The following is a 24272-nucleotide window of genomic DNA, read 5'->3' on the forward strand; positions in this document are numbered from 1 at the left end:
CAATAAAAAATAATATACAAGTCAGACATTTGATTGTCTTTATAGAAACTGAAAAAAAGCCTTTCAAACATGAAGTCAGGATGGCCGAGCGGTCTAAGGCGCTGCGTTCAGGTCGCAGTCTCCTCTGGAGGCGTGGGTTCGAATCCCACTCCTGACATGTTTTCCTTTTTTAAAAACTTAAATATCGATTTTTTACAAAACTTCTATTCTCACGTGCATGCGATGTAAGGATTATAATATCTGTCCTTAGAAAACAGTGCTTTTCACAAATTGCGAGAATTCTTACTATTCAATTATATCTTTTGTCTGTGTGTATCCATATTGCACAGCGAAAGGGACTGTTCACATCTGTGTCACTTCCGAAATAGATACGGAATTATCTCAACTCCCTTTTAAAGTATAAATCTCAATTAAGCATAAAGTATACATATCCCCTTGTCTTCTGAAAGTTACAAGTGAATCAAATTCTATCACCCTTCAGTCAGCAAAATGTTTCCTTGTAACAATCGCAAGTAAAGGGGTAATTGTGAGCAGTTTTAGGGAATTATCTGGGCAAGTGGAAGGTGTATCGGTGGTTTACTGATTGTGATCATAATTCAGTTAGTTTATGGAAAAGGGTCATGTGTATAAGTCGTATATTTGTGAAAAAAATGTAACTTTGCTAAGCTGAAATATGATTGGCAAAAATGGTTTGGAAATTGCGACTTTGCGGTAAATCATGTTGAAAGCAGTAGGAGGCATTCAAAGGTAAGAGAAAGCTTTCAGGTTCGGCAACCAGAAAGGAAAAGGATACAACACCTAAATCGAGACACCCCTCCCCAGAATACGAGTAATTACAGGCGTGTTAAACTTCGATGGCGGACAATTAATTGAAAGAAAGTTTGAGAGTCTATAAATCATTATTCAGAAAGGTATAGAATAATCAAGGACAATTAACATGGATTTATTAGAAAATCAAAGATCCATGGGATCCAAGGGAAACTGACAAGTTGGATCCAAAGTTGTTTCAGTGACATGAAACAAAGAATTATGGTTAATTTTTGTTTGTGACTGCCAGGCTGTTTCCAGTGGGTTTCCATAGTGTTCAGTACTGGCCTTGTTCTTCATTTTATATATCAATGATTTAGACTAAAATAAAGGGAAAACAATGAAGGAATTTGAGGATAATACGATCCAGGGCAGATGGTAGAAGTTGCGGTGGAGGATTTCTTTGGGAACAGTGAGTAAGTTTTAGAATACTCGTAGATAAATAAGAGTGGTCCTAAGGGAAGAGTACTAAACTGAGCCAAGGCCAATCATATCAAAATTAGGCAGGAGCTGGGAAATGTGGATTGGACACAGCTATTTGAAGGGAAGTCCACATTTGGGATGTGGGAGGCTTTCAAAGATAGGTTAAAGATAGTGCAGGATAGGCATGTCCCGTTGAAGGCAAAGGATAGGAAGGGCAAGATTCGTGAACCGTTAATTACAGGAGGAATTGTACGACTAGCCAAGAGGAAAAGGGAAGTGTACATAAAGTCTAGGCAGCTAAGAACAGAACGGGCCGTGAAGGAATATCTGAAGAGTAGGACAAGTCTTAAACAAGGAATCAAGTAGGCTAAAAGGGGTCATGAAATAGCTTTAGCAAGCAGAATTAAAGAAAATCCCAAAGCATTTTATTCTTATATAAGAAGCAAGTGGGTAACTAGAGAAAGGATTGGTCCACTAAAAGATAATGAAGAAAGGCTGTGTGCCGCACCTGAGAGAATGGGTGAGATTCTGAATGATTACTTTGCATCAGTGTTCACTGAGGAGAGGAACATGATGAATCTTGAGATTAGAGATAGATTGATTAGTAGGATATAGATTAGATTAGAGTGTGGAAACAGGCCCTTTGGGCCAACAAGTCCACACCGACCTGCCAAAGCGCAACCCACCCATACATTTACCCCTTCCTTACACATCTTTGGACTACCAAAGGAAACCCACACAGACATGGGGAGAACGTGCAAACTCCACACAGTCAGTTACCTGAGGCAGGAATTGAACCCGGGTATTAGGCACTGTGAGGCAGCAGTGCTAACCACTGTACCACCGTGTCACCCACGGATCATGTTGGCATAAGTAGGGAAGATGTGTTGGGTATGCTAGAGGTTATTAAGGTGGACAAATCCCCAGGACTGGATGGGATCTATCCCAGGTTGCTGAGGGAGGCACAAGAGGAAATAGCGGGGGCCCTGACAGATATCTTTGTGGCATCCTTTAAAACAGGTGAGGTGCCGGAGGACTGGAAGGCTGCTCATGATGTCCCCCTTACAAGAAGGGTAGTAGGGATATTCCAGGTAACTACACACCAGTGAGCCTGACGTCAGTGGTGGGGAAGTTGCTGGAGAGAGTACTGAGAGATAGATCTATTTATATTTAGAAAAGAATGAGCTTATCAATGATAGGCAACATGGTTTTGTGCAGGGGAGATCGTGCCTTACCAACTTAATAGAGTTCTTCGAGGAAGTGACCAAGTTGTTAGATGATGGAAGGGCTGTTGATGTTATATACATGGACTTTAGTAAGGCATTTAGTAAGGTTCCCCATTGTAGACTAATGGAGAAAGTGAAGTCACATGGTGAGCAGGGTGTTCTAGCTAGGTGGATAAAGAACTGATTAAGCAACAGGAGACAGAGAGTAGTAGTTGAAGGGAGTTTCTCAAAATAGAGAAAGGTGACCAGTGGTGTTCCACAGGAGTCAGTGCTGGGGCCACTGTTGTTTGTGATATACATAAATGACCTGGAAGAGGGCACTGTTGGTATGATCAGCAAGTTTGCAGATAACACAAAGATTGGTGGAGTGGCAGAAAGCATAAGGGACTGTCAGAGAATACAGGAGGATATAGATAGACTGGAGAGTTGGGTGGAAAAGTGGCAGATGGCTTTCAGTCCAGACAAATGTGAGGTGATGCATTTAGGCAAGTCTAATTCTACAGCGAATTATACAATGAATGGAAGAGCCTTGGGAAAAGTTGATGGGCAGAGAGATCTGGGAGTGCAGGTCCATTGTATCCTGAAGGTTGCTGCACAGGTGGATAGAGGGTCAAGAAGGCATTTAATATGATTGCCTTCATTGGATGGGGTATTGAGTATAAGAGCTGGCAATTTATATTAAAATTGTACAAGACATTGGTTCGGCCGCATTTAGAATACTGTGTACAGTTCTGGTCGCCACATTACCAAAAGGATGTGGACGCTTTGGAGAGGGTGCAGAGAAGGTTTACGAGGATGTTGCCTGGTATAGAAGGTACTAGCTATGAAGAGAGGTTGAGTAGGTTAGGTTTATTTCACTAGAAAAAAGGAGATTGAGGGGGGAACCTGATTGAGGTTTACAAAGTCATGAAGGGTATAGACAGAGTAGATAGAGACAAGCTTTTTCCCAGGGTGAAGGATTCAATAACGAGAGGTCATGCTTTCAAGGTGAGAGGTGGAAAGTTTAAGAGGGATACACGTGGCAAGTACTTCACACAGAGGGTGGTGGGCATTTGGAACGCGTTGCCAGCAGAGGTGGTAGAGGTGGGCACGGTAGATTCATTTAAGATGCGTCTGGACAGATGCATGAGTAGGTGGGGAGCAGAGGGATACAGATGTTTAGGAATTGACCAACAGGTTTAGACAGTGGATTTGGATTGGCTTAGGCTTGGAGGGCCGAAGGGCCTGTTCCTGGGCTGTAAATTTTCTTTGTTCTTTGTACAAAAATTGGCAAAGAAAGATGTAGATACTAGAAAGATATCTATGGACTGTTCAGATTGGCCTAAAAGTGCAAGTTGGTATTCAATCTAGAAAAGTGAGAGTTAGTGAAAATGAATTCTAGAAGGACAAACAAGGCAAATATTTATAGTAAATTAGTAGGATTCTAAGAATTGTGGAAGAACTGGGGGGGTTTTCATTACATGTCCACAGTTCCCTGAAGGTAGCAGAACAAGGTGATTAACAAGGCATATGGGATTCTTTCATTTATAGAGTCATGATTCTGTATATGACTCTACAAGAACATAGGAAGTAGGAGCAGGAGTAGACCATGGTTTACTGAACCTGGTGCACCATGTACTATGATAATGAGTGAATTTAGGCTTCAGTTCCATTTTTTTGCCCATTCTCCATATTGCTTGATTTCCTGACAGACAAAAAAACTCTCAGCCTTAAACAAACAGTCTTCAGGGGGGAGAACAATGGCAACCTTATCAAGCCACTAATTCATCAGCTGTATTACAGATGCTCTTCACATTCAGCTAAACTCTCTGTCCAAATCAGTTTGACTTTAAATTGCATTCATGTACTTGTCCATTATCTCAACTTCTATCTTTGGATTTTTAAATCTTCTTTCTTGTGAACCCTCCTCCATTTCTGACCATATTTGCTGATGTACTTTTACTTTTGTATGTTCTGTCTCACATGCTGGCTATGGCTACCTTACCTTATACTCGTGGGGGAGAGGAACGTAGTAAATTGCTCTTGCAAGAATCCTCCATTGACACTAGAGGTTGAATTTTCCCTTTCATTCATGATTCAATGTTAGTCCTATGTCTATCTGAAATCTAATATCTCTTTGTACTGTCCTTGGCATTTTACCATTTCTGATCTACCTTTTTTGATCCATGAGAATGAAAAGTTTTTTTTGGTCTGGCCAATTGCCGCCAGAAATTGCACAGGTGCTGTGCACATCTGCAAAGATGTTCAAAAGTGACATGTTGGAAGTGCTTTAATTGCCATCTCTGAAAATGATGTGTTAATAATTACATAAAAAGTAGAAGCAGGAGTAGGCCATTTAGCCCTTCGAGTCTGCTCCACTATCCAGTAGGATTGTGGCTGATCTTCTATCTGCCCATGCCTCTTGATACATTGACCTCGGTAAATCTATCTCTTTCTTGACTATACTCATGACGTGAAGGCGCCTCTGTTGGAATCGGGTGGACAAAGGTGAAAATCACATGATTCTCGTCAGGATACATAGGACATAGAATTTATAAGTAAAAGATCAAAGTGCCATACAACTGATGCGATGTATGAGACAAACCTAGATGGCTAAGTCTTTAAGCACTTTGAATGTGGTATCAATGGAAGCCTGCATCACCATCCTAAATTATTAAAGACTTCAAAGCCACCTAGGTTTGTCTAATACAATGTACACCGCATCAGTTGTATGACACTTTAATCTTTTACTTATAAATTCTGTGTCCTATGTATCCAGTCCCACTCACTTCCCAGCGAATGAGCAGCGCCCCAGAAGCTAGTGCTTCCAATTAAACCTGTTGGACTATAACTTGGTGTTGTGTGATTTTTAACTGAATACGTACAAGGTCTTGGGCTCCACAGCGTTTTGTGGTGAAGAATTCCACAGGTCCACTACCCTTAGAGTTAAAGTATCCTTATCTCATGACAATTACATAAAAATGAGAAACTAGAGGGGAAATTGTGTAGTGGTATTCGGCAGGAAAAGGAGAAGCAGTGTCAGGAGTGGGATTCGAACCCACGCCTCCAGAGGAGACTGCGACCTGAACGCAGCGCCTTAGACCGCTCGGCCATCCTGACTGTGAAGGTGAACAGCAGTTAGACGGATTGGTGCAGCAGGTGACCAGTGAACGGCGATGGTTGATGTGTGAGGGCGGACGGTGAAGTCGGTGTTTATGTCGGCCCCGCGGTGTTTTTGCTGTTATTCGGGAAGCGGCTGCGGGTGAACATGGCGGCGGTGGGCCGCAAGCTGAGCCGGGAGGAGCTCGCCGAGCTGGTCTCTCTGGCCTTGCGCTGCGGCCTCAGCCAGAGGGACATCGCGGGGCTGCCGTCGGTGCAGAAGCTGCTGGGCCGCTCCCGCTCCGGCTCCGGCGCCTGGCGCGGCCTGCACGCCTCGGCCGCCCTCCTGCTCCTGGTCCTCCTCCTGGGTGGCCCGCTCCTCCAGCCCGGCCTCCGCCTGTGGTTCTGGCTCCGCGGCCTGCCGCCCCACACCCAGATGTGCGCTCTGGGCCTGGGCGGGCTGCACAACCCGTTCCGCCGGCCCCTGGACTGCCGCGTCTGCCGCAACATCACCGGCGTCGACCGGCGGAGTAACCTGAGCCACGAGGAGTTCCTGCGGGCGTACGCCTACTCCATGCAGCCGGTGGTGGTGGAGGACGGCCAGAGGAACTGGTCCGCCAGGGAGGTCTTCAGCTTCGAGTTCTTCACACGGATCTACGACAACGAGAGCCGGGCCCTGGACAGCAGCGCCAGCGAGTGCCAGTTCTTCCCCTACGACACCGAGTTCGTGAACCTCGGCGATGTCTTCAGTATGGAGGCCGGCCGTGCCGCCGGCATGGACAGCAAGGCCAAGCCGTGGTACATTGGATGGTGCGTGGGACACTTTCAGTGTTCTTGCACAGTTCAGAGGCAGACACAGACACAAACAAAACACACACACAAACACTAGGACACATGCAAAATGCGCACAAAGAGCGCACACATACAAAACGCACACAAAGTGTACATACAGACAAAATGCACACAGACGTGTACAAGGCACACACAGGCATACAAAGCAAGCAGACATATGCAAAATGCACACAGACATACAAAATGCACACACAGACAAAGCAAGCACACACACAGCATGCATACAGACACGTACATTCAAAACATGCCCACACAGACACATAGAAAATGCACGCACACACATGCAAAACGTGCGCACACACAGGCACATGCAAAACGCACACACCTACACATACAAAGCGCAAGTGCACAGACACGAACAAGGCGCACACACTGATGCATGCAAAGCGTGTGCACACAGACACATGCAAAACGCGTGCACACACACAAGGCGCGCGCACCTACACATGCAAAGCACGCACACAGACACATATAAAATGCACGCATACAGACACATACAAAACACATGCACACAGACACATACACAACGTGGGCACGCGCACACACATGTACAAGGCACACATGCACAGACACATACAAAATGTGCATGCGCACAGACACAATCAAAACACACATGTAAAGCGCGCACACAAATACAAAGCGTGCATACACAGACGCACACAAAACACGTGCACATTGACACTTACAAACATGCACACACAGACACATGCAAAACACACACAAAGTGCACGTGCGCACACAGACACATACAAAGCGCATGTACACTGACACAAAGAATGCGCGCTCACACATACAAAGCGCACACATGGATACACACAGCGCGTGCACGTACATACAAACAAACATGCAGGCACGTACAAAACACACAGGCAACCTGACTGATAAGCAAGGGCAGGTTGGTGATTGTCTTGGGGATTGGATAAATTTTAAGTCCACAAAAGAACAATGGATTGAAAGTGAAATTAGTTTAGTAAAACAAAGAACTGGACCCTGGGTCACTGGACCCGAAATGTTAACTCTGCTTTTTCTCTGCCAGACATGCCGAATTTCTCCAGCAGTTTCTGTTCTTGCTTTTGGTATTGTGGACTCTTTGGAATACCCATAATAATCTTGTGTCCAACTTACCTAGAGAGGAAATTAGGACACATACATTAATTTTACATGAAGCCCTACTTTAATGTTGGGAGTCCAGATCTGATTTAGTTTCAGTAGAATTGCTTGTGTGGTGATCAGGATTTCCGATTTTATACTGCTGTCACATATACACATGGTAAAAGGTCAGAGTGGTATATGCTCTGTTTTGCTCTAGCTGTAGTATACTTTTCCTCCAGCTTCAGCAGTGAAAAAGGGTCAGTGTAATATGTAGGCAAGTGGAAGGAAATGTTGGAAGCTTTCAGATTGGGGGCATGGGAGTGTGAGGAAGAGAAACAGAGTTAACAGTTCAAGCCACAGTGATACAGTAAATACTAAGATGTATCAGGTAATTATAGATTAGGGGAGAACTTTGTTGTTTGAGCTGATTATTCATGGCTAATTCACTGCTACAACACATCATTTTAAAATCAATATTGTCTATTAGATGAAGAAGGAAATCTGCCCTGTTAATTCCTTTACCACATCTGTCCCTTCCAAATCGAAACACGGGATCAATGATAAAGTTGGCTAAGTTAAGAAATTGCAGCAGTTCAATGTCCAAAACAACATCTTAGCCCAGGAATCTGACTGCTGGTCTTGAAGCTATGTCACCTGCAGTCACGTGTGTGATTATAACCTGTATTAAGGTATAATTTGCACAGAATACTGTTCTGTTTGAACTAAAGAAAGCTTGCAATGTAACTTCTGGCAGGTTACCACATGAGCTCACAGCAAGTTTGCAGATAAATTGTTAATGAGACATTAATTGGATGTTTAATTATGTGAAGGTGCTGGCATTACCTGGGAATTCACTTGTGCCCCTTTTTATGGCAGCAAACTGTAAATATGTTGACAGAGAATTGAAGATGCATTTTTGGAATGTGTCTCAGTAAATAAATCTTACGTGTAAAGGGTAGGCTCTTATTCAACCTTGCATTGTGGCCATCTTGCATAAAGGTAAAGCCACCATAGTTCTAGCTGTCTCATTCGAAAAGCACTGTCAGTTGTAAATTTATTACTAATTGATCCATTAACTGTTCATCATGTGATTAATTCTTTTATATGACAAGTGAAATTGATTTCTCCCTTCATTATAGAATTAGGATAGCAGGCAAATGGAAGTGCCTTTGTTTGCAGGGCTGACGGTTATGCTGTTCCAGCATTGCGACTCCTGAGTTAGTCAGTTCCTTTCACTTGACAGTTCACATAAGCAACATCATATCCAAAGTGATCATAACTGAGTATTCAGATGTAGCATTCATCACACTACAGAGCAGGATGCACCATAGAACTTGCAGTAAGTCCAAATATAGTAAAAGCTGGTATCAGGGAGAAAGTTTCCAGTCCACCCCAAATTACTTATCTCACTGCCCAGCTGGGCAGGTTATTGGTGATGAATGTGGAGTACTTTATTGTTGAGGCTTTCCTGCTTCCTTGGGTACAGTGATATGTTGCTATGCGTAATCTACCTGTACAGGCTTGTGGGATGGGACATGTGGGGCTGCAGGAGGAAGAGGGATGGGAGTTCCATTTGCTGATTGTTTATTCTGCTTTTGTTTCACAGGAGTAACTGTGATTCCAGTGCAGCAAGTATCCTGAGACAGCACTATAAGCGACCATATTTTATTCCAGCCATTTCTGAATCCAGTAAAATGGATTGGATATTCATGGGAGTACCAGGGCATGGAGCCCACATGCATGTAAGAGTGAGAAACTGTGACTGACTGCACATTTGCCCTTTGGCCAGATAATTTTTGACCTATGCAGTAAAATGTCTACACAAATTGGGGCCTCTCTCTTTTGTCTTGTTGCTGCAAATTAGGCTTTAGAATTTCAGTTTAGAGGCATCTTAGAACATTTCATTTGTATTGGACTGCATGCTGTAGGGCACGAACATCAGTCATGTTGTCACATGTTTAGGAAGGTAAATCTATTGTAATATATCCTATCATACCACCAACCCAGCCTTAAAACATGGAATTTGTGTTTGTCAAAACGTGCTGTATTCCTAGTAACTCATTTCAAATACAATGTCACTTCTTTCAACTGTTATTGTATTCCTTGTCTCACTGTTGTATTTTTTTTAGACCCTCTGTATGAGGAACACATTATTTTCAGTTTCCCTGTCCCCAAGACTAACCTCCTACTCTCTATACCTTTTCTCATGAAAATACTAAAAACATGCAGCATGACTTAGTCATTCAGCCCCCTTGAGCCTGCTCCACCATTTCAAAGATCATCGCTGATTAAATTGTACCATCAAATTTGGTATTTCTGTCTACTCCTACGATCCTTTTATCACCTTGCTTAACAAGAATCTCTGCCTTAAAAATATTCAAGGACTGCTTTCACTAACTCTTCAGGAAGAGAGTTCCAAAGATTCCATCTTCTGAGAGAAAAAAGCTTTTCTGTAATCTTTGTTTTAAATGGGCACGGCCTGATTTTTTTAAAACGTGACCCCTAGTTGTAGGTTCTGTCATAGGCAGAAATATTCACTCCGTATCTAACCTGTCAAGACCCCTTAGGACCTCGTGTTTCAATAATGTTGTCTCTTCCTTGTTTAAACTGTAGCAAAAACAAGACTAGCCTACCCAACATTTTCTTATAAAATGATTCACTCATTCATTCGAAATATTAAAATTCATTCAACACCAGGTTATATTCAACGGGTTTATTTGGAAGCACTAGCTTTCTGAGCACTGCTCCTTCACCAGGTAACGGAGCAGCGCCTCAAACACTAGTGCTTCCAATTAAACCTGGTATTGTGTGATTTTTAAATTTGTCCACCCCAGTCCAACAACGTCACCTCCAAATCATTCCAAATATTATTCTGGTAAAGCTCATCTCTTCCAACATGTTTACATCTTTCCTGAGATAAGATGACCAATACTGTGGACAGTATTCTCGATTCAGGCTTGCCAATGTCCTGCATAGGTGAGGTATAACCTCCCTACTTTTGTATTCTGTTCACCTCACAGTAAATGAAACCATTCTATTAGTGTTCCTAATTACTTGCTAGACCTGTGTATTAACGTTTTGTTATTCATGCACTAGGGCACTCCGATTCCTCTGCATCTTAGCTCTGCAATCTTTTCCTAATTAGATAATATTTCGCCTTTTTTCTAAGTCTTTTTGCCAAAATAGACAATTTCTCCACTTACCACATTATGCTCATTTGTCACATCTTTTTGTAGCCTCCTCATATCTTTATCACAACTTACTTGCCTACTTAACTTTGTTAATAGACAGGCAAGAGGTTGGAAGAGCACAGCAAGCCAGGCAGCATCAGGTGGTAGAGAAGTCAACGCTTCAGGCCTCCTGCCTGTCTAATTTGGATTCCAGCATCTTTAGTTTTTTTGGCTCTGTACTTAACTTTATGTTCCAGTGATAATCTGAGTCTAAATCCTCTTCGTTACAACCTACTCAAAAGATTTTTGATTTTAAAAATCATTGTTAGATCCCTTCCAACCTCCTTTGTCCTTAAATAAAAAGCTCCAGGTTTTTTTGTACCTTCCTCTATCATGAAACATCCAATCCTTAGTGAAGCTTTTGATTCAGTACTGAATTTTTTCCAGGATTAATATATCATACAATACTCCATTGTGTTCTAATGACCTTGCACAATTTCAATATCACTTCCCTCTTCTTTTTATTCAGTACCTATTTACTCATTGGTTACCATTGCTATAAATGCTTGGTAATTTGTTAACAGTAACCTGTGCATTTTTATAATAGAAAGCTTTATTAAAATCATGATATAGGTTTTCCTTTTGCATATAATGACAAGCAAATTATACAACCTTGTTACCAGGCTCCTGCCACCTCTTCCACATTCCAATTCAAGAGAACAACACAAGTCCTGGAGTGACCTGTTCCCATTTTCCAGACCTTTTTGCAGCTGTGTGGCTTTAGATCTTTAGAATGCTTTGCCATAAACAAAACATTAGTTCTGTTTTGTATTATAAGAGTCTCGGCATGTGCTTACACAACACAGAGCTACAAATCCATTGGTTACAGATTTATCTGTGGCTGCATTGTTATGCATTTACCTGGCTTCTAATGCTTTGTCTTTGTGCTACACATTGGTTCAAATCTTCTGATCTGAATGAGAATCACTAATTCTCACCGAAATCAGACTAAAAGGTGCCCATTTATCTTTCTTGGGTAAGCTTCGGGACTGGAGCCTCCTAGCCGAAGCTGGACGAGATTAGGAAAGGTTGTGGCCGACAGTGGAGTGGATGAATGCTGAAATCACACCCTCTTTACTTTGTTGTGACACATTCTGTGATTTGAATGTCCTTAAACCACTTTGACAGCTACGGAGAGAAAGTAAGTGTGTAAGGTAAGATAGTGGGTTAGGTGGCAGATGAAGAAGTCGAGAATGTGACACTGGAAAACCACAGCAGGCCAGGCAGCATCCAAGGAGCAGGAGACTCGACATTTCAGGCGTAAGGCCTTTCCTGATGAAGGATTTGTGCCCAAAACTTTGATTCTTTTGCTGCTCAGATGCTGCCTGGCCTGCTGTGATTTTCCAGCATCACACTCGCGACTCTGATCTCCAGCATCTCTCGTCCTCACTTTCTCCTGGCAGGTGAAGAAGTAGGATTCCAGGTTGGTGAAGTGATAGTGTAGCAGATTGGTTAAAATTATAAGAGACAGTTGGACGGGCATAGGATGCCTGGTAGATTGCGGGGATGTTGTGGTGGCAAGTGGGTGATGCAAAGGGTAGATCTGGGGCTTGGGTTAGGAGGAGTTTGAGGCTATTAAGGTGAGTCTGATAAAGAGCGGGGCAGGGGTCACATCAGGTTGGGTTCAGGGACGTTGAGGAAGCTGGGTTCCATGATGAATTGAGTAGGGGGCTGTGATCTATGGGGTCTTAGTGATGAGTCTGGGGCTGGGGGGATGCTGAGGTCAGTTTAATAATTAGCTGAGAATTAGAGCAGTTTACAATTCCACTAGCTTTTCATGGCTAGCTTTTAAGGTAGGTGCGTCGGACCCATCCAAAGTCTCTGACTCTAACTCAGATTTGGGGACTTTTGCAGAGGTTTCCAGACGCCAGGTTATTGCCCATTGGAAGTTTCAACTTCCAGGACAGTTCCCGTGGAGCCAACTGTGTCAGAACTTCACATTGTCCTGACGTGCACCTCCTACGTTTGCTGATGCAACAACTATCTTCCTTTCAGAAGATCTGAGCCATTTTGATTATAAAATGGTAATTATTTGGGCCAAATGTTAAAATGTCTTCAAGATGTAAATGTTTCTATTTGCTGCTTTTGTGTGTCTGCTGTTCCTATTATAGAGACAGGATTCAGATTTTCCTTTCTCATTTACTTTGAGTAAAAATGCTGAAAGATAGAAATAGGGATTAACATTTATAAATAGTTTTAAAACATCCTAGTCAGTGTCTTGCAGAAGGCCTTACACTTATTGTTTATTTTCAGACTTAAAACTGCAATTTTTTTCAGATTAGGTAGAAAATATATTAAAGTTTGATTTCCAGCAAGGTTAAATGTGAAGGGTTTCATTTTGAAGATGAATGTGATTTGATTTTTATTTTAATCTCTCAGTTCATCTGTAAAATCTGTTTTGTGAATGGATGCATTTACACCTTGATTATTGATTCAAAGCAGTTATTAATCAGTGTAGCCATATATGGAAAGGGAACCTGACCTGATGCCAGAATGAAGGAGAGTGGTACCTCTTTGAGGAGGGGGTCTCACTTGGCTGTGTTTGAGTCAGTTTGAGGCTTCACACTCAAAATAACGCTCCAGCTTCGTGATGCTGTTTAAGTTTACAATATACTTAAGAGGGAAATCAGGGCAAAAAGGGGACGTGAGATAGCATTGGCAAATAGAGTTAAGGAGAATCCAAAGGGTTTTTACAAATATATGAAGGACAAAAGGGTAACGAGGGAACAAATAGGGCCCCTCAAAGATCAGCAAGGCAGCCTTTGTGTGGAGCCGCAGGAGATGGGGCAGATACTGAACCAGTATTTTGCATCAGTATTTACTGTGGAAAAAGACATGGAAGATATAGAATGTAGGGAAGTAGATGGTGATATCTTGAAAAATGTCCACACTACAGAGGAGGAAGTGCTGGATGTCTTGAAACACATAAAAGTGGATAAATCCCCAGGACCTGATCAGGTGTACCCTAGAACTCAGTGGGAAGCTAGGGAAGTGATTGCTGGGCCTCTTACTGAGATATTAGTCTCATCGATAGTCACAGGTGAGGTGCTGGAAAACTGGAGGCTGGCTAACATGATGCCACTGTTTAAGAAAGATGGTAAGGGCAAGCCAGGGAACTATAGACCAGTGAGCCTGACGTCAGTGGTGGGCAAGTTGTTGGAGGGAATCCTGAGGGACAGGATGTACATGTATCTGGAAAGGCAAGGACTGATTAGGAATAGTCAAAATGGCTTTATGCATGGGAAATCATGTCTCACAAGCTTGATTGAGTTTTTTTTTAAAGAAGTAACCAAAGGGATTGATGAAGGCAGAGCATTCGATGTGATCTTTATGGACTTCAGTAAGGCATTTGACAAGGTTCCCCATGAGAAACTGGTTAGCAAGGTTAGATCTCATGGAATACAAGGAGAACTCGCTATTTGGCTCAAAGGTAGAAGACAGAGGGTGGTAGTGGAGGGTTGTTTTTCAGACTGGAGGCCTGTGACCAGTGGAGTAGCACAAGGATCGGTGCTGGATCCACTACTTTTCATCATTTATATAAATGATTTAGATGTGAGCATAAGAGGTATAGTTAGTAAGTTTGCTATGACACCAAAATTGGAGGTGTAGTGGACAGCGAAGAAGGTTATCTCAGATTACAACAGAATCTTGATCAGATGGGCCAATGGGCTGAGAAGTAACAGATGGAGTTTAATTTAGATAAATGTGAGGTACTGCATTTTGGGAAAGCAAACCTTGGCAGGACTTATACACATAATGGTAAGGTCCTAGGGAGTGTTGCTGAACAAAGAGTGCAGATTCATAGCTCCTTGAAAGGGGAGTCGCAGGCAGGTAGGATCGTGAAGAAGGCATTTGGTATGCGTTCCTTTATTGGTTAGAGTATTAAGTACATAAGTTGGGAGATCATGTTGCAGCTATACAGGGCATTGGTTGGGCCACTGTTGGAATATTGTGTGCAAAATTGGTCTCCTTCCTGTCGGAAAAATGTTGTGAAACTTGAAAGGGTTCAGAAAAGATTTACAAGGATGTTGCCAGGGTTGGCGGATTTGAGCTATAGGGAGAGGCTGAACAGACTGAGGTGTATAAAATTATGAGGGGCATAAATAGGATAGATAGACAAAGTCTTTTCCCTGGGGTGGGGAAGTTCAGAACTAGAGGGCATAGGTTTAGGGTGAGAGGGGAAAGATATAAAACAGACCGAAGAGGCAACTTTTTCACGCAGATGGTATGTGTATGGAATGAACTGCCAGAGGAAGTGGTGGAGGCTAGTATAATTGCAACATTTATGAATAGGAAGGGTTTTGAGGGATATGGGCCTGGTGCTGGCAGGTGGGACTAGATTGGGTTGGGATATCTGGTCGTCATAGATGGGTTGGACTAAAGGGTCTGTTTCCATGCTGTACATCTCTATAACTATGACTCTATGAACCTTATGAGTGCGCCACAGGAATTATGCTTTTCCTTGCCCACTGAGCTGAAGGTCTATGACCTTGACCTATCTGACCTGTCGCTGTGTAGAGATAACAAAAATTCAGATTTAAACATGTAAATTCCTTAATTTGAATGTTAAAATGACTTGCTAATTTGAATTTTCCCATTAGATTGATGATGTAGATAATCCCTCATGGCAGGCCCAAATCAAAGGCATCAAACACTGGAAACTGGAACCTCCAGCTGAATGCTATTACGAATGTTCTTCTCTGGAAGCCATTGTGTACCCTGGACAGATCAGTAAGTACTATGGTGTTGTGCACAGTTCTTGTCAGCACCTTTACAACTCCTTCCACCTAATGTTTTTAACATTGGAAAGAACGTTGAATCCTGAACTTCACATTTACAGCTACAATTTGTAGTCTTATTCACAGGGACCAAAATTATACCTTAGGTCCGGGGTAGCCACAGGCACTCAGCTCAACTTGATTACTTTAAGAAGTTCAGGCTTGTCACCGTCTCCCCAGTTGTGCCTGGAAATGGAACATTACAATTTATTATTATGCAATCTGTCATCAGCTGGTGATTAGTTTCCATGCTGACTCTCAGTTGGCTCTGTCCCAAGCCTCATTCTACAGTATTTGACCCACTCTTGAGTACCAGCCCAGTGAGCTATTGAAGCGTAATATTGGATAATTCACATTGTACATCAAAGATAAAGGCAGTCTGTCAGTGGGTTTTAGCTGCTCCCTGAATGCAGCATTATATTTGAATCACACATTTGTTGTTGGGTTGGAGATCAAATGACAGGAGGTTCAATTGTGTATGCACAGAGCTGTTCCAGATAGTTTTCAAACAATGGCTTCAATTTTTCTGAAAAAGTATAGTATTTTGAACTAAATCTTTGGGGTGACTACCCAGCTAAACAAGCAGTGTTTACCAGAGTCTTGAGCAGAGTGATTGTAGAAAGAGGACATAGCATCTTTGTGACATGAAAAGTGGAACAAATTGTATTTTAGATAAAACTTTGTTTAACATGTCCTTCAGCACTTATTGGATGTACAAGTGCCTCACTAAATCTGAACTGAAGAGCTCTGATGGCTATTGCACCATGACAATGTCCCAGATTATTTCCTTTGCTAAATTAATTGATCTTAACTCTATAATTGAACCATTGATCTGTTGCGACAAAGGAGGCAAAGGAACTAAGGTTTCATTTGTAGTGACCGTGTGGCCAGCAGTAGGTCAGACACTGAGTTTGAAAATATAAGGTAATTTTGGGGACATTTTCCCCCCAAGATAGGGACTTAAAATGAGGTCAGGGAATGTGATTGATGAGTGAGACAAGGAAATAGTTGGGGATGTGCTTGTGTTTCACCCCTGCTTCCAAAAAGTATATGTATAGGGACAGCTGATGAGTAGGAATGGGATGTTTCTGCTGTGATATTTCATGTGGTGGAATAGCCTGTTACCTCTCCCTGTCTAAGAGCACCCATCAGCAGTGGGTTCAGAGCTGTGGACACTTGCAAAACTAACAAAGCACAAGATACTGCTTTAGTAGAGGAAGGGCAAAAATCGAGAAGCAGAAGTAAAAAACGTATTTATGTAGTTTATAGTCATTCAGTTGGAATCTATAAATGATTAAACAAAAAGAGAAATTCATTATCACAACTGAGAGGCCAACAAAGAGTTCTCATTGGTCAGAGATTTGGCTCATTTATTGAACTGCAGCCAAGAGTTCAATGGTGCATGATTTATAGTAATGGTATTAATATTTTTCGTGTTAAATGGTTGGTATTTCAGTTTATTAAAGATGCTACAGTTTTCAATGTGATAAACACCTGCTAAGTGCTACACTTAGTACTGTTATAGAATACCGCATTACTAACTAGCCACTATGTGAAGTCCTTCCATGCATATCATGCAAAGTAAACGCACCAATAACATGACAGGTGCTGAAGCATTAGGTCCCACGATAGTATTTATAGAAAGCACATAAAAAAGGCATAAACATTCTAAATATTAATTGTTTCTTTGTAATACAACACAAAAAGCCACATCTTGGCCCACAGCCCATAAGACTTTGTCACCATTTCCAAATTAAACATTGATCTACAGCTGCTACAAACAGCAACTCATTTGAAAAAGAACGAATTGCATTATTGGAAACACCTGTGTCGTCTACTATTTTCAATAAAGTTGAACAATATGAATTGTTTATAAAAGAAAAATCCAATAGAACAACACCAAAAGCTGGGCCATGGTCTCTTCCAGTCCGTAGCCCACCGGCTTATTGTCAACCCTCCAGACTCCTGGCCTTTGCTGCTCTTTGTTCCTCTTTCCCTCTGCTGAGCTTGCAGCTCTTTCACCATCCCTTGCTGCTGATCCTCTCGGCTTATGGTCCATACAAAAGGGGCCAACTGTAATTGCAGGGATTTTTTAAGAGCCTGTGATAGGTATTGTTCTGCACCTGCAAGGGAGTTATTTCAGTGCAACCTGCAGGCAGTATCCTCTCTGTTCAACTGCAATGGAGTGCATTTAATCTTCCAAAAAAAGACTGTAAAGACCTGCTAATCCACCAAGTAGGTCTGTGCCAATCAGCATAGTACAACCCACACATCAATCAACAACCCCCCCCCCCTCCAGAGATGCGTAATCCCTAAGGAGAGGTACAAAACCAGAATGAAAATTCACTTCGACTTTGGAAAATGACGTTGGGAAATTTCTCTCCTACTGAAGATGCTGTCAATATAAATCACGCCTTTTACCTCAAATTCTTTTAAAGTCTTTCAGTGAATTCTCACTCATCACACATCCAAAGATCGCTACGTGGCTAGTATTACTCATGGCACTTTGCCTAATTCTGTGTTTGCCGAACGTGTATTAATATTAGCTGAAAGGATGGGTCCTTCAGTCTGTCATTTTCTGTTCCTTAACGACTTTATCAAAATCATTCATGCATTTCTATCTTTGTGGTAAAGCTTTTAGTTTTTGCTGTATCATTTCCAGTTTGAAATGAACATATATGAATAAGACACCAAAGAGATGATGCTGTAGACCCCCTTAGTTACCGTTTGTAACTCATTTTATTGTCCTTTCTCACTATTTAAACTTTGATATGAATTATACTTACAGCATTAATGTAATTTAGGAACTAGAAAGGAATGAGGCTCACTTCACAGTGGTCACATATGTTGATGGCAACATTGGCACTTGATTGACTTTTGTCTTGGTTTCATTTGGCCACACCTTGGGCCAAAAATAGGGAAAAGCAAAAATTTGCCATTCATTAGAATAATCCTCTTGGCTTTCTGTGGAGGAAATTATTGGTATTCAGCAAGACGACTATGATAGCCTAAGAGATACAAAAAAAAGCAAACAAAATTGTTCTGATGCCTGGACACTTGAGTCAAATTATATACAAATTAGATTAAACTAAATTTTCTGCCTAAAAGTGGAATCAGACATGAACAGACATAATCTTACTCTGGATTTTGTTTCAGATTGTATTGCAGCAGAGTCTGATTCTAAATGAACATTGAAAAGCTTCGCTCAGCCTCCACTGTTCTCTCGTTCCCTGTGACTTGTCATCCTATCTCTCTGATATCCATTGTTGCATGAGTGAAACCCTCCAATAGGAAGGCTGAAGTTATTGGCTTCAGTCCTTCCACAAACCTTTGTTTTCCTGATCACAGTTTCTGTTTTCTTTCCTGTCCACCATCTGAGGATGAATTAAAGGATTTACGACCTTAATGACCTATTTGATCTGAAGCTGAACGTTCAACCACTCAATTTCCAAGATTGCCATTTTCATGCCTGGTATTGTTAGTTCCTGATGAAGGGCTTTTGCCCGAAACGTCGATTTCGCTGCTCATTGGATGCTGCCTGAACTGCTGTGCTCTTCCAGCACCACTAATCCAGTATTTGCTTTCCAGCATCTGCAGTCATTGTTTTTACCTCATTGTTAGTTTCTAGCTGTGCCTGAGGCCAACTACTGCTGAAACTTTCATCCATCCTTTTGGACTACTTGATCCCAGATGAAACAATCCTCTCCCAACTGGCCTCCCACTTTGGCTTGAACAGAGCTGCTGTCTAGATTCCAAGTCATATCAACTTCCATTCACCTTTCCCTTGTGTTTCCTGATCTCTATGGATCGCTGGGCTGGGTATGCTTTCGTTTTAAAATTCTTACCCATGTTGAAATTCCTCTATGGCCTGTCCCTCCATATTTCTCACCCTGCAATCCTTCAGGACCTTACTGGCCATTTCCTCATCCACTGTTTCCTTCATAATACCATTGTCTTCTACCTCAACCCTGGAATTACCTTAGTAAAGCTCCCTGTCTCTCTTTTTGTATGTAAGTTGCTCCTTAAAAACGACAATTCCAACTAAGCTTTTGGTCACCCACTAAGATCTCAATGCACCAGCCCAACTCACTCAAAACATTTTAAGAAGGTAGCCCAGGCCCTAACCTTTATTTTGTATTAGACAGATATAAAGTAAGTATTCAAGGAGTGCTGCAGCTGGTCAAACCACTCAGCTTTAAACAACTTATTTACACACTATGGTTGAAACAAAAACAAAAGAAAACAGAATTTAGAATAACGTATCAGATTTGTTAAGCCAACTGACTCTATCACAACTTAATGAAGCTATTCCAATCACTGCAACATCTCATAAACACACCCTTTGGCAAAAGTAAATTCAAACACCGATTCTTACAGGCAGAAGAATTTCCAGAGAGAAAGTTCAAGCAAGACCTCTATTGAAGCATGGAAGCTCTTTTCACTGTAGCTGCTTCTCTAGGTTCCCAGCAGTTTTCCAAAAGCTTGCTAAAACAAACCAAACTAGAAAAAAAAACCTGAACTGGGAGAACCGGCCACTCCCCGCCTTTGTTCAAAATAACTATTTCCAGACAAGTCAGTTCCTCTGTCTTTACGACCCCTCTTGAAAAAAACAAGGACAACATAACCTTGCGAAAGGGAGAAGCATCATCACAAGGTCCAGTGTCAAGATTATTTTCGATAACACTCCTGTGAAACGTTTTGCACCATTTTACTGTGTTAAAGGTGCTATGAAGTGCAAATTTTGGTTACTTGATTCCCATTTACCACAAGTGGGACATTAAATTGAGGGTTCATCTGCCCCATCAAGTAGATCTAAAAGATCTGTGACAGGGTTCAAAGAAGAGCAAGAGAGTTCTCCTGATTTCCAGGCTAATATTTATTCCTCAATCAGTAAGCCTTTTAATACAACAGCAAATCCATTTCAAATGTATTTCATTCCGCTATCATGAGGTCTTGAAAATCTGTGGAAGTTCTTTCTTTCTCAGGTGTAGTGATTTAATGTTAACATATTTCGTTAGTTTTTTGTTTACTTTGAGTCAAAATTGGGGCTAGGGCAAAGGCAACTGTCCAAACACCCACCCTTACCTGCGTTGTACATTTGGTCAAACAGCCTGTGAGCACTTATTAGATATGTTTAAATGTTTACTCACTATTACTTGATCAGTGTTTTATGGTTTCAGCTGATATATAGTCTCACTTGCTGTATTTGGGCAGCTTGTGTTGTAGGTGAGAAGTTACTATTTTGGCGATAGCCCCTGTGCCCTTATATAATTTTCTACAGAACCTGCAACCTGCACAGCCCCTCATAACAGATTTACATTACTGTGATGTTGATCTAACACCTGTTTTGGAAAATAATATGTATTCATCAAATTTATAAAAGTACATTACAAAACCTATTAACTTAGATTGCAACAAAATTCAACTTGTCTGCACATAACATGTTCTACTCTTGGATGTCATAGCGTAGTTTTAATGCTCAATATTTACACTGAGTTCAATGTCAGGCATACAGCCCAAGGGCAAAATGTTAAATTGAAATTACAGTGTGGACTGGAATTTAATTTTGTGTTGATCTGACATTTACCGTGCTAAATAAGTAAGCAGGAACTGACATGATAATACCATTGCTGTTGTAACTTGGTTTTCCTCTTCTTTTTAGTTGTGCTGGACACAAATAAATGGTTTCACGAAACACACATTTTGGGTGAAGAACTCAGTATTACTATTGGTTCGGAATATGACTGACTTTGAGCAGGTCTTAATCTCGGGAAAAGAAACACAATGCCACATTGTTATGGCTTCAGAAGAAGAATTGGGAGAAGGCTATAGGATTGGCTAATGACTGTTTCAGTTTGGATGTAAGCCCAGCTTTATGCATGGGTGGACCATTGTACACAACATCTGACGATGGTCAACTGAAAGACTGTAAGATTTACGTCTCTCTTAATCCTTGAAAGCTTAATTTTTCAGAATGTCGGAACAGGGCAGAAGAAGATAAATAGATTCATTAATACTACTGTTTCTGTTTCTGTTGCTGTTTTTAAAAAAAAATTCTGAAATTCTGACCCTTTACCTTTGGATAACTGACTTTCAGAAAATGAGACTGAAGAGTTTGGATCCGAGCAGTGTGTTAACATTCTTTAGTGACCTCTACACACACGTTGAAATTTACAGTCACAACGTCTTGTGACCAAATACAACAGAAGTTTCAAAAATGTTCTTTATTCCCTCTCCCAAATTTCAAACTGTCACAATTGCTGCAGATTTCCTGCAAGGTTCTTCCATTCACTTTCATCCTGTTCAGCACTAGTGTGTATTTTATTTACAGTGAGGTTTCATTTGTTAGCTGATGGGCCATTTATAAAATATATAGAACTCTGAAATCTCATCTCAGTACTTTAAAATTGGTTCACAGGTCATTGATTTCATTGTTTGACTCTTTGTGAACTTAGAGAGTTTCACTGATCTGGTCTGTTAATCTTGTTGTATGCAATTCAACTCATTAACTGTTTCCTCAACACAGATGCTGTCAGACTTGCTCAGGATTTTCAGCATTGTCAGTTTTTATTACTAATTGATCTCTCACTTCCAGCTTTTAAAGCAGTGCACATGCTGAATATTCCACAACATTATTGGCTTCCAATGAGATGAGTTTGCAGTTACCTGGTTTTATTCCTTTTCTTTTAAAAACTTGTTCAAAACAGTAGATCTGAATAAATCCAACTAGAGATTGCAATTGGATTTTCCAGCTTTCATATTGTAACTACAGAGTGGTAGCTGTGAATGGCGTGGCTATTTCATTGCAACAACACTAGCCCTTCCATTTAATTCTAACTTGATGTCAGAAATATTTACAATTTAAAAGAAATAATCAAATGATTTACTGTAAGTACAGGTGAATTATCAGCAAAGCATTTAAAAATTAAAATCCTTATCATACACAATGAATTTAATTTGTCCAAACTTGCAGTAAGGAGCCCTACATCGTGATGCAGAGGATCAGCTGTATGTTGTGATGCAGAGCCAATCAGGCTAGGAAGGACCACTTTTGAGCAAAAAAAAATATGAAGAGTTGGAAAGTCATGTGTATGACCCATGTACATCCAGCCTTTGAGGGGGAATTCAGGATGGTTGGAGGTTTGGGTTGTGGGAGGGAATTGAAACTTTGTGGTGGTTCCTGGTCCAGACTGCTAATCAGTGATTCTCCTGGTTTGGACTGGAATGTGGCTTACTGGTAAACTCCAGCCCAGTCCTGGTAAGTGAAGACTGGAGCTCAGGCTCTGAAATCCAGTGGGATACTTGGCTAAGTGTCTCCCCTACTACATGATTTGGTTTGTATTGGTAAACCCTCCTAGTGTAAAAGATTAATTATTCTATCAGCTGGTATAAAGCTGGAAGGAGTGTTCACTTTGCAGGCTGTTAGTCAGCCTGCCAGTCCTTCTAATGCTGCACTCTTTTCTCCAAAGGAACAGTGTGAAGATATGAAAACAGTCTCTATGTTGGATGTGTGTAAGTGGACAGGGGATCGGGTTCTATTGGAATAAATAGCTCATATTTGTATGCAGTGTATGTTGGGACTAGGCTTATATAGGAGGTAATCGAGAGCTACTTGCATCTGTGCGACTGGAACTGCCTTCATAAAAAGAAAGAAAAGGTGTAAATGTTTAATTCAGCCTGAGTGAAGTTGACCACCCACATGTCACTTCATATTTGTCTGATTTCAACCAAAATCCTGCATTTGATTCACCCGTTCATGACCAATTATATTCATAGTCCACTCTAAAGCAGGTGAGCTTTTCTCTGACATTTCTCTCTAAACTCCATCCTTTTCAAGTGCAAAGCTGAGCATATTACTTGCAGCTGCTGTTAACCTCATGACATTTTTGTGTCTAAATTCCTTGGCTTTGCTTGTTTACAGTAATGACACTTCTGTAACTGCAGTATACATTTGTAATGTATAATGTGTTTAATATATGGTTTAAAGACCATATGTTTCTGTTAGAAAGATATGTAACTAACTTGGCTAGGTTTTGTAAGTTACTGTCCTGTGGACACTTCTATAAAAATTTCTCAAGTTACTTGATGTAACCCATTTGTCTGATTTTCATATGGGAATAAAGGTTTTTTTTTCTATGGTAAAGGGTTTTTATACTTTATTGATGTTTGAGACTGTGTTAAAACCTATACTAAGCTAGTGTGCAATTTCATTCTGTTTCCAGACACTATGTTTGACAAATTTAAAACTCAAGCGGAAATCTAAAGATTTTGCACTTCGTTTATGCCACCATTAATTTAGTAAATCACAGAAATGTTACAGCACACAAAAAAGTATCTCATGACACCATACCTGCAGTAACTCTCCAAATGAGCAATTCACTTTGTGGGGCCCCCTGATGTGCTCTGCATAACCATGCTTGGTTTTTAATAGCTCATTTTGGAATGCTTCGATTGAACCTGCCTCCACCAAACACTCAGGCACTGCATTTCAGACCTTAACCACTTGTATGAGGATGTTCTTACTTGTGTGCTTATTCTCAATTTTTTCATGAGTGGAAACAGTTTCTCCCTATCTGCTCTTTTCAGAACCCCACCCCCATCGTGATTTTCACCAACTATATTAGATTGCCTCTCAGCCTTCTCTTCAAGTGAAATAGTCCTACTCCCTTCATGATTGAAGTTCTTCATTGTTCTTGTAAATCTTTCCTGCAGTCTTTACAATGCCTTCGCACTTTGCCTAAAGCACAGCACTTAGAACTGGAAGTAATACTCCACTTCCTCGTTCT

At 41.2% G+C, this 24272-nt stretch overlaps 1 protein-coding gene and 2 non-coding genes across 3 annotated transcripts; 2 read left to right on the plus strand and 1 right to left on the minus strand.

The window, feature by feature from the left end:
• The first annotated feature begins 74 nt into the window (after positions 1-74).
• Positions 75-157, plus strand: trnal-cag (transfer RNA leucine (anticodon CAG)). Its single transcript has one exon. It is a non-coding gene; the product is annotated as a tRNA-Leu (tRNA).
• A 5315-nt stretch (positions 158-5472) lies between these two features.
• trnal-cag (transfer RNA leucine (anticodon CAG)) lies at positions 5473-5555 on the minus strand. The gene has a single exon. It is a non-coding gene; the product is annotated as a tRNA-Leu (tRNA).
• Positions 5542-23629, plus strand: LOC140453092 (bifunctional arginine demethylase and lysyl-hydroxylase JMJD6-like). The gene is made up of 4 exons (XM_072547494.1): positions 5542-6344; positions 9085-9220; positions 15310-15439; positions 21149-23629. Exons 1-4 carry the CDS (start codon positions 5704-5706, stop codon positions 21232-21234), a joined length of 993 nt encoding a protein of 330 aa, XP_072403595.1. The 5' UTR covers positions 5542-5703; the 3' UTR covers positions 21235-23629.
• Positions 23630-24272: the final 643 nt, after the last annotated feature.

The sequence above is a fragment of the Chiloscyllium punctatum genome, chromosome 26 (assembly GCF_047496795.1).
Source record: "Chiloscyllium punctatum isolate Juve2018m chromosome 26, sChiPun1.3, whole genome shotgun sequence".
NCBI lineage: Eukaryota > Metazoa > Chordata > Chondrichthyes > Orectolobiformes > Hemiscylliidae > Chiloscyllium > Chiloscyllium punctatum.